The sequence below is a fragment of the Humulus lupulus genome, chromosome 2 (assembly GCF_963169125.1).
Source record: "Humulus lupulus chromosome 2, drHumLupu1.1, whole genome shotgun sequence".
NCBI lineage: Eukaryota > Viridiplantae > Streptophyta > Magnoliopsida > Rosales > Cannabaceae > Humulus > Humulus lupulus.
Window position 1 is genome coordinate 276,366,215 of NC_084794.1, and position 11,411 is coordinate 276,377,625.

At 33.4% G+C, this 11,411-nt stretch overlaps 1 protein-coding gene across 1 annotated transcript; it reads right to left on the minus strand.

Moving 5' to 3' along the window:
* Positions 1-1,354: 1,354 nt before the first annotated feature.
* Positions 1,355-2,716, minus strand: LOC133815522 (uncharacterized). The gene is made up of 3 exons (XM_062248353.1): positions 2,447-2,716; positions 1,679-1,711; positions 1,355-1,573 (listed from the first exon to the last, which is right to left on the minus strand). The coding sequence occupies exons 1-3, from the start codon at positions 2,714-2,716 to the stop codon at positions 1,355-1,357; spliced, it is 522 nt and encodes a 173-aa protein (XP_062104337.1).
* Positions 2,717-11,411: the final 8,695 nt, after the last annotated feature.

Genomic DNA, 11,411 nt, shown 5'->3' on the forward strand with positions numbered 1-11,411 from the left:
CTCCCTAAGATCGTCTCGTGCCGAGTAACCCAAATATATTCACATAATAATGCGGTCTCACACACAAATATCACATATATGCCAAATATACTCATAACGGACTAAATTACAATTGACCAATTAAACAGAAATGGGCCCACATGCATATTTAATACACCTAAAAATGCATATCAAGTCATATTATAATATAACTCACATAATCACATAATGATACACATATATATCACATAATCACATCATTTCCATAATTTGCCTTCATGGCCCCCTAATCAAGGCCCTAAGCCTTAGGAAATTTTGAACGTTACAGATACTTTTGACTACTGTGATATTCCAATTCCTACTGTTGTTGCACATCAAGCTCCCGACCATCTTAATACTCGAATTATGATTTTTGAAAGGCTCCCTGACTTCCTTAAAGTTGCAATACTCCAACCAAGGAATCAAAGGTTGATTCCAGACATCTACATGCGATTGTTGGCCAACTATGCAACATCCTTCTTTGAGAACCATGTCTCGAGCTTCCATAATTCCCCTCCAAACCATCGATTCATTACTATTACAACTCACCATCCAAAATAAATTATCTTTACATTATTTGTCTTGGAACTCCTTAACCAACGAGGTGTTGGATTTTGAAAGCCATCTGCTAGCTCAACGTAGCCAACGAGGCTCTATTGACATCCTCTAGTCTTCTGAATCCCAACCCTCTACAGCGTTTTGGTTTACACAGGTTGTCCCATGCCATAGTAGCAAAGAAACAGTGTATTTCAATACCCCAGTACACAATTACCTTCTAATCAGTGTGTCCATCTTCCGACATAGTGTGAGACGCGATTGTAAGGTTGAATGGCATATACTGGTAGTTATAAGGCCATAGCTTAAATCATTATTTTCTTTCTCGCGTTTGAGAGGAGACGCATCTTCCATCCTTCTAATCTCTTCAACATTTCTCCTTAATTATTACATACTAATCTTTTTTCCTTCTCTTGAAGATGAAAGGATTTCCCAAGTGTTTCTCATTTCCCGATGTTGGAGACACTTAAAGGGAATCAAGAATTGCTTTCTTTCTATCATGGTGAAGGTTTCCCGAGATGAGAAAACTTGATTTATGCTTGCTACAAAGTTTTCCTGACTAACTTTTGTAAGTATGGAGACATTTGGTAAGTGTAAGTTCCTCTCTTACATTTTCTCTTCCAAAAAGGATTGTGTCATCAGCAAACATCAGGTGAGTGATTGCAGGAGCTTCCCTTGCTATTTTTACCCCATGTATGTTTCCCAATTCCTGCTCTTTCGATATGAGTTTTGAAAGGATATCATTTCATAAAAGGAATATGTACGGAGATAAATGATCACTCTACCTAAGACCTCTTCCAGGGTGGAATTTCTTCAGAGGGGACCCATTGAGGAGAACCGCAAATGATACCGAGGATCCACGGTGCATAATAAGGTTGTTAATTCGATCTCCAAATCTGTTTGCACTGAGTTCTTGCCTAAGAAAACTCCACTCGATGCGTTCATAAGCTTTGTGCAAATCCACTTTGATTGCCATGAGTTCACCCCTGCCCTTCTTCTCCTTTATGGTATTCACAATTTCATGTGTCAGAATTTCTGATTCAGCAATCCATCACCCCGAGATGAAGGCAGATTGAAGGGGTGAGATCAATTTTCCCATTACTACCCGAACTCTTATAGCAAGCAGTTTGGCAAGTATCTGATACATGAAATTGCACAAGCTTACTAGTTTGAATTTTTCCACGAGGTTTGCATTTTCTGTCTTCAGAATGAGGCAAATGAAGGAGTAGTTTAGTATCTCATCAAAAGTTTGAGTATGGAATCAGTCTTGTATAGGGATGTAAATGGGGCGGGTCTGCCCCGCCCCGCTTCTGCCCCGCCCCGCCCCGCAAACATTTTGCCCCGCCCCGCCCCGCCCCGCCCCGCCCCGGCTTAATCGGGGCGGGTCTGCCCCGCCCCATTTAACTTTTTTTTTTTTAAGAAACATTAAATTATAATTTTAGAATTTTCCCCAAGCCTAAATATTATTTTTTATTGTAATCTTTATATTTTACACTTAGTATCAACTACACCATCAAATATTATATTTTGTTTTTTTTTATTTTAAAATTTACAAAATAAATACAAGAATAAGAATGAATTATATAAAACATATTTTTCAATATTTATAATTCTTTCTAGTCTATATAGAATTAAAAATATTATAAACCACATATAAAATGTCAATTTTACGTACTATGTATATAAGTATCATGAGAGAATTGAGTTAGAGTATACAAAAAAAAAAAAATATTGAAGCGGGGCAGCCCCGCCCAGTTTAAATTCCTAACGGGGCGGGACTGCCCCGCCCCGAATTCCGCCCCGTTTTTACCGGGACGAAGATGCCCCATCGGATCGGGGCGGAGCCCCGACCCGCCGCCCCATTTTGCCATGCCTGCTCTTGTACAGAATCTGTTATATCATCACCTATATCCTTCCAAAAGTGTCTAAAGAAATACCTCGACATTTCGTTTGGGCCAAGCGCCTTTAAAGGATGCATTTGGAAGGCTATTTCCTTAATTTCATCCATCTTTGGAATTTTATTGAGCATTTCATTGTCGTCATCAGTAATGAGCTTGGTAAATAAAGTTTCTAGATCACCTAGAATGATAGGGTTGCATAAGGTAAAAAGGTTAGCAAAGTAGTCATTGAAGATTCTCCCCATCGCATTTCACCCTTCCCTATGCTTCCAATTCGTATCCCTCACAGCCCATATATGATTTCTGCATCTCATGATCACAGTAGAGGCATGAAAGAACCTCAAATTTATGTTACCTTTGTGGAGTCAAATCTCTCTTTTATTTTCGCATCCACGTGTTTTCTTTCTCCTCCATAATTCTGATATTTCTTTCCAAGCCTTCTCTTCTTCTTCCATCCTCTACTGAGATATGGGTTGGCTTTGTATTCATTGCAGTCTTTATTCTAACAGCTTCTTTTTTCCATCAGATCAGCCAAAATGCTTTCTTATTCCATACTTGGAGAGCTCTTTTTGTACTTTCTATTTTATTTTGCATCAATTTCTGTCTATCTTGAACATGAGCTTGGGACCATGAGTTTTTTACCACCTCTGAGCAAGTCTCCTCTCTAAGCCAAGCTTCAAAGAATCTGAAGGGGTGAAACCCTTTAGTTTTATCTAGGATGGTATCAACCAGAATAGGGGCATGATCTGAGACCTTAATCGGCAAATTTTGAACCCCTCCTTTTGGGAATTCCATTAACCAGTCACTTGAAAATATGGCTCTATCAAGTCTTTCTCATATCAATCCTCCATTGAATCTTTTGTTTTTCCATGTGAATCTACATCCCTTGTAGCCCAAATCCACTCCTCCTATCATCATGAGGAATTCTTGTAAGATCTCTATACCCTATTCTGAAACCTTTTGCCCTCCAATTTTTTCTCTTGTATCCCCAATAACATTTAGGTTTCCCACCACTGCCCAAGAAGTCTCGCATTGTGTTACTCGGCTCTTGAGTTTAACCCAGAATTCATGTTTCTGGTCTTCATAGGGCACTCCATATGTTGCAAACAACGTCCACATTTTATTTCCATTTGATTCCACTGCCAAAGCTTTGAAAATGGAACTCGAAGCTTCAAGTATCATCATTCAAATTTCCTCATTCTATAACAAACAGAACCCTCCTATCGTGCCTCTTGAATCAATGAAAGCACTATTTCTAAATCCAAGTCTTTTGCAAACTCATTCCATATACTCCCCCACTATCTTTGTTTCCATATAATGAATACACAATCGAGCTTGTGCCTACCCACCCAAGCTTTTAACGCTTGGGATGCCAGGTCTCTCGCAATGCCCCAACAATTCCAAGATATGAGTCCCATAGGGAAGGAGGGGACTTGATAAAGGTCGCCTCCTCGCCCATCTGAAATTTTTGATCCAACATAACTTTGACCTCAGTGAGTTATTGCATCTCATGCGCATGGCTATCATCTCCTGAAGTCAGCTTGAATGGAATTGCTTTCTTGGAATTTCTATCTCTTTGTGAATTTTTTGCTGGCTCTAAGCTTCTTCTTACTCTTTTGCCTTTCTGTTTTGATGAAGAACCACTCTCACCACTTCCAACTCTCAATGGAGTATTGTCCCCAGATGGATCAAAGGCTGGGAATGTCAATTGCCTTTCGTAAGTTACAGAGTCTTATTTGTTACTTGGTTGTATTACTAGTTTAATACACAAGTCTGCCTTTCTTTTTCGTAAAAATTAGGCTTAGTACCCATTTTAAAATAACCCTTTTAATTATTACCCACCTTTTTACTCTCTTTCATTTATACCCACTTTAATAGTCCATATCCCATTGTACCCTTTCTCTTGTTCAAACACTAAGCAAGTACTTGTCACAGACCCTTCATCTTCAACACCTCGATATTGTCCAGCTCTCATCTTCTCCACCACTCCGGTGTCGCGAACCACTACTGATCACAGCTACTTCATACACGCACTGCCCCATATCTATTTCCCTCTCTCCGCCCAAGCAAGACACTCTTTATGTTGCTACATCTCTTTATGTTGCTACATCTGGCAATCCAACGGTAAGGGTTGCAATAATGAGCCTTTTTTTAGTTAGCCCCAGATGTTGTTAGAACCCCAAACCTCTTACTCTTGCTCTCACGCACCTACACACTCACCCAGCCACTTAAGGCTACCTCAACCCAAAGTACTATCAAACTATAAGTTATGTGATCAAGATTCATTATATTTTATGACTCTATTTTAACTTTATGTCATGGTCGGAGTGATTCAACAGAATATATATGTGATAGTATTTTATTTACATTTTATGAGTCTAAAGATACTGTTGTCTTTTTCATTTGTTTCATAAGTTGAGCACCTAGTATTGAAAAATGCAGATTATGTGATTGATTCAATTTGTCACATATATATATATGACATACTACAATTAAAATTACAATTAGACACATATAATACATATTACAACAACATTTAAAATTATAGGCTCAAATAAGGGTAGTTTAGGAAGTCTCATAATAATAATGGGTAAAGTTCAACTAAATATAATTAGTATATAATTTTAGTTAACTACTCCTAAAAATGGTCAGTTTTCAACTTTTCCCTTCTTTTTCTTAGGCATGTGGTACCTTGTAGCATTTCTATCAAGTCTGATGGGTCATGGAATAGAGAGGGTCGGGCTTCAAATTTATCCCATTGGACCGAGCCCTTAAACTTTGAAGTGAGGTTGATTAATTGTGGGCCTAAGGGCTAGGGTAGACCTATTAACTTAGGGTAGTGGTGTGGAGTCCTTGACTTGCATAAGTCTACATGAGGGATTTCAAGCATTTGTTCCACTGTCGGGCCCACATATGCTAAAAACCTTTTGATAACCACATCATCTGCAGGGTTTTTTGGAGGTCTTGTAAATGACATGCGTGTATTAGTTGGCCTTGTCTTCGGGTTTTGTCACACGAATTGGGGGATAAATGTTGTGGTAAATTACTAATATTAAATTGGACATTCTGCACCTTCATTCTTTGTTCTCCAATTAGCACCTCTTTGCTGCTAACTGTTTCATGTCCTTCCCGTCGACGTTGTTTCTCCATCTCTGATGGTGTAGCTTGTCTTGGGGTGACTACGGTGTTGCTCGCTATCTCTGACTTTGCTAGTATCATCAATCTTGTGTCAAAACACTTAGCAATGAGTACATCCATTTTGAGGCATGCTCCATACAGTGGTACCGCCTTCCCTTCTGGTGGATAAAGAAAGGTCGTGGTTCTCGTGCATCGGGATGCCGAGTGGAAGAGGTAACCACAATTACAACAAATTGTTGGGAGCTTGTGATACTTGAACTGTATCCATTCCCTTTTCTTTTTTTGAATGTTGAGGAAGAAGCTTAGAGGGATTTGATAAGTTACAATTAAGAAGACTTTGAATTTTAGGATCTGTCTTCTAATAATCTCTCTACTGTCCGCCAAGTCAGAATCAATCAAATCTCCCACCTTTTTCCCTATAGTTGAGGTATTCTCCCACGTAAGGTATGGAGTCGACAATCCGTGCGTTTGAACCCAGAACAGAGCCTTATCCATATTCACCTTCCTCCAGTTACCATCTTCAAGCCATTCTCTGATATTCATTAGCTAACTGTTGGAGCAACAATTTGTCTTTCTATATCTGGAGGCTTCTCCCAACAATGGACGATGCTCGGTCACTATTCCGATGATGAAGTTTGCCTTTGACTCGTCGGGATCACCTGCAAGAAAGACACTCCGATGCTTAAGTCAGTTCAAAATTCGATCCCATTTCCCTCCTATGAATCTTATATTTATAGGACAAAATATGTAAAGCAGTTAGTTGGTTCAAGCGAACCCTGGAATGGTGGGAAGAAATAACTGAATTTCCCTCCAAAAAATACCAACTTTGAATGACTCGTTTAGGGGTCAAAGGCTCTGCCTTCGGAACTTCTATACGCCAAAACGCTTCGTTTTGAATATTCGATAAATGAGGAATGAGTTTTTTGGCCGAACATTTTGGGCCTAACACTAACCATTTATAAGCCATGGTCTTTTCTTAAAACTTTTTTAACATCTTCCTCTTCTTCAAAGAAAAAAGCCCATAGTCTTGGTTCCATCGTCCTCATTTTCCACTTTCCTTCGGTCTCCAACACCTTTGGGAGTATTTGTTTGAGGAGAGTTTTTGTGAGTCCCCTTCTTTAAAAAGCTTTTGTTAGGACATTCGTCTTGGTCACTTCATCAATGAGCTCCATCCTCTTCCAATTCTAACGATACATCGTCAATAAATTGTTGTCAAAGCAACTCCAACTTGTTTGCCCATGTCCCATACTATGTTGTCCTTCCTCGATACTCTCCTCTGCCATTGTTTCCCTAGGTATATTTTCCTCCATCCCAGGAAAAGTCGCAGAAATAATAAAGAATTTCCATAGCAACGATGAGAAAATTGTTGAAAAAACTAAAAAGAGTAACACTAGCACACTCGAAACATCTTCAAAGTAAACAAAAACTTGAGTAGTTATAACTAGCAATAAATAGAACTCATTCCTTTAACATTTGTTAAAATGCCCTGTCCAACGATGAATGACAATAAATTCCATGTTGGTTATCCCAACTTCTCACCATCGGAGAAAATTTAAGCACACTTAGACCATCTTCAATGCAATATGTAAATTTTGTGCCAAATTTAATTGAAAAAATGAGTTAATACTATATTTGGCCTAATATTTGCAACTGTACTCCAATGCACAAGAAGTAAATTAATACAAAAAAGTCAATAATTCTTTTAATATTTGTTGGGAACTTACAAAAATTAATTTTTTATTATTTTTTAAATCCAAATTATGTGCTCCAAGAAATTTATCATTAAAAAATTAAATAAATAATTATATATGGTTGATTATTAAGTGTCAACTACTAAATTATAATAATTAGTGGTAATATGAAAAATAAAAAAGTAGCATTTATTGATGTGCCAAATTTGGCACATGCTATATTTTGTGCCAAATTTGGCACAATTTTTAGCATGTGTCAAATTTGACATACTTTTTGCAACACAATTGGAGTCTTACCTTTTGTAAGATGTGCTAAATATAGTATTGCACCACATTTTTGATACTCCATTAAAGATGCTCTAAATTATTGGGTTCTCCTTAAATAAATAAATAAAATAAAGAGATATTTACATCCAATGTAATATTTCACAGTTTTAGTATAAAAAAATTGTAATTTTTGTAAGCAATTATCCTCTATTACGGTTTTTTTTATTTAAGTTTTTGTAGGTGTAGTTTATACAATTGGCATAATTTTTGGTATATATTTAATATATGTTTGGTAGATATAAAGATGATATTTTTAAATAAAAAACTTAAAACTTTTATTTTTTAAAATCCAAATACCATACTTTAAAAAAGAAATTAAAGGTTGTAAAAATGTTACAAAATAATCCTTTTGAAAGAAAAAGAAAACTATAAGATATTGGAAAAATTAAAACCAGCACTATAAATTTCAAAAAAAAAAAATTAAAAAATACAGAATTTTACAAAAATTACAAAAATAAATATAACAGTTTGTTACGGTTATGTAACCGCCTATTATAATTTTTTATTTAGTCTGTAAATGTTGTTTACAAAAATTGTAACATATGGTTACAAACTTGTAAATTTTAATTACAAATTTATAAACTTTGTTTGCAAAAAAACTGTATTGTTACAAATTTGTAAACTTTATTTAAAAAAACCTCATATTTACGATTATATCACTCTATATTTTTGTAATTTTTTATAAATTCTGTATATTTAGTATTTTTTTTAAAAACCTTAGGTATTTTTGTAAACTTCCCTAACATATTTGGGACCACCAAAATACTAGTCCAACTCAACAAAATGTTAATTGGGCCTGGACTTCATAATTTTCGTTTTATGACCTGATATTGGACCTAACGCTGGCACTTATGTGCATGTTTCGTTGGATTTTTTAGTGTTTTTGGAATGAAATTGCACCATCTATATTCGATTATATCTTGGTCCATGTTTAATTTGATCGAATAATTTTTGGATTGGAATGACAATTCTTGGACAGGGTTCATTCCTATTATTTTTTTTGAAATGGTCATTTCAACGTTTGGTGTATTAATTAAACAATGAATAATGGAAAGCTCATTATTGGAAAGCTCTTTCAATTTCTAAAGCAAACTAAAATCTTAAAATAAAATTACCTTTTCACCATAAATTATTTTAATCTATAACGTAATAATTTTATCAATACAACCCTAATTCTATTCTATTCTATTCATAAATCTAACCAAATAAAATAATTTTGATTCCAAATTGTAAATATAACAAAAGTAATATCATTCCTAACCCTTCAAAAAAAAAAAACAAAACAAACACAACACAACACAACCTTAGATTCTTAGCATGTATAATTGAGTAAAAAAAATCATTATCAAATCAATCAAATCAAATCAAAGTATGAACAATTGGTCAAAGAACGTATTATTTATTAGTCGTAAGCCAGTTCATTTGTTTTGCCAAATCATTTTCAACCAGCCATTAGTGCATGGCTATTCTTGAAGATTTTTATTTTTTTTTTCCCTTTTTTAAAAGTCCTTACCTGGATGTAATTATTTGAGTTTCTAGCTGTTATAATTGGATATTGACACGACACAAAACAACCAATCAATTAAAAAAAACGATAATAAATCTTTTCTTAAATAATAAAATCAAAACGAAATAAATACATCTCTCTCAGTTTCCAATTTTGCTCATACTACTTGAAAATTAAAACTACAAATAAAAATATATGAATATGCTGAAGAAAAAAAAAAAACAATTAAGGTGCATTTATTAGCATGGTAAGGCTGTTATGATGGTCCCCCATGAGTATTGGTATCACAGTGCATTTTGTCTCTATATTAATAAAATATTCTAACTTATTAACAAATAAAAGCACTTAGCATTTAATCCAAACTGTTCCTATAGCTAATTAAGCAAAGTAGAACAATTATTTAATAATAATAATATTCTAATAATAGAGATCCACTAATTGTGTTATTGCCACTTCACTTTTAGTCAAAGATGATAATATATAATCTTCTAATATAACAATTAATATTATCTTTTTATACTCATAGTTTCATGCATGAAATTAAAGCTTTTTTTTTACAGTGAAAATTATATTTTATATGGGCTTTTCAATAAAGTTTTCAAAAATATAATTTTTTTTACAAGTATTATTTTATGGCTTTTTATAATTTGTATTCTTTTCTATGAGATTTTTTCCTCATATTTTTTTTTAAAAAAAATATCATTAGGTCATATTTTTATAAAAAATTATTATTATGCCATTTTTTTTTCATAATCTGAATTTTTTTTAATTATTATATTTCTGCATATTAATAGCTTAAACGCCGTATTTATGAAAAATCACTTTTTTATATGTTATGCCCTAGCTAGCATGGCATGATGTGTTTCATTTATTTATAGTGAAGTTACGTGGCCAATTAGTAATAAAGAAGACCCTTTTTTTTAAAAAAATTAGTTTACACACTTTTTGGAAGCTAGAAGAGCTATAAATGTACAATTATGCTAATCATGTGCCTAATTTATATATAAATATATATATAATAAATAATAAATAAAATTGTATAACAACTACCCCTTTGTGGGGCTAGAGAGGGCTTTGTATTTTGAACCTAGAAAAAGGTTACATATATTAAGAAAGTTGAGCCATTCATGTAAACAAAACCTATATGAGACAAAGAAATTTCATTTTTTATTTTATTAAAAACTATTAACCAAGGATTATTTTTTTTTATGTCATATCGACCAGTCAAACTATTTGGTACATAGAGAAAGAGAGAGCTTTGCCTTCGTACATATATCTTAGGACAGTAGATCTAAACATATTTAAATGCATCTTATCATGTACTACACATTATATATATTTATAACTCCGGCATATATAGTGTATGCATGTACATGAAACATTCTTGCGACACTTAAAAAAAAATACAACCATTACTAGACAAAAAACATGAAGCTATAAGAAAGACATATAATTAAACAACTCATACATGGTATGAGAAACACAAAGTCTATTATAAATAATTGGTATAAATGTATTTATAACTTTGATATTTTATTTTAGGGGAAAGATATTTAGGATTTACTTTGTCATAATTCAAACAATGTAAATGTATATATTGGGAGAGTTTAGAGTAAGGTGTGTCTTTTTTATTTTAGTGATAGGTCAATTATGATCCTTATTTTTTTTTTATAATGGTGTTCGTTGTAGTCATAACATATGCCTCTTGTAAATTTTTTATAAAATTCAAATAATTTATAGTGTCGAAATTAGGATTCAAATAATTTATTTTACATACATATAAAAAATATATGTATATATATATATGTACAAAAGACTATTTGAATATTGATTTCAGCACCATAATTTATCTTAAATTTATAAAAAATTTACAAGAGATATGCTATGAATACAATAAATATGGTCATAAAAAAATAAAATAAATTGAGGTTATAATAAATTTATATGACTAAAACAAAATTGTACCCTACCTGTAAAAATGTATATCTTATTAAATATATTGGATAAAATGTTAGGGTTAGATTTGGTGATGAATAAAGAGATGGAGATGGATACGGTATTTTGAATAATAATAATAAATGCATATATGGATGGGAGTGGGGAGAGTAGTCAACAGGAATACGATAAAAATAAAATTGGGAGATAGCGACACTTCATTCGATATTATAACTGTATCGTCCAATCAATATATTATTCATCCATCCCTACAATATAATACAATACAATACAATTGTATCCACTCATAATAATATTTCATAATTTTAAAAAAATAAAACC

What these genes read in the sequence shown, in the direction of transcription:
- LOC133815522 (XM_062248353.1), bottom strand. Translation starts at nt 2,716, where the DNA reads ATGGGGAGAATCTTCAATGACTACTTTGCTAACCTTTTTACCTTATGC. An exon ending in CAGATTCTGTACAAGAGCAG is followed by an intron (nt 1,712 to 2,446) that starts GCATGGCAAAAT and finishes TTCATGTATCAG; the next exon opens with ATACTTGCCAAACTGCTTGC. An exon ending in TGCTTGCTATAAGAGTTCGG is followed by an intron (nt 1,574 to 1,678) that starts GTAGTAATGGGA and finishes AATACCATAAAG; the next exon opens with GAGAAGAAGGGCAGGGGTGA.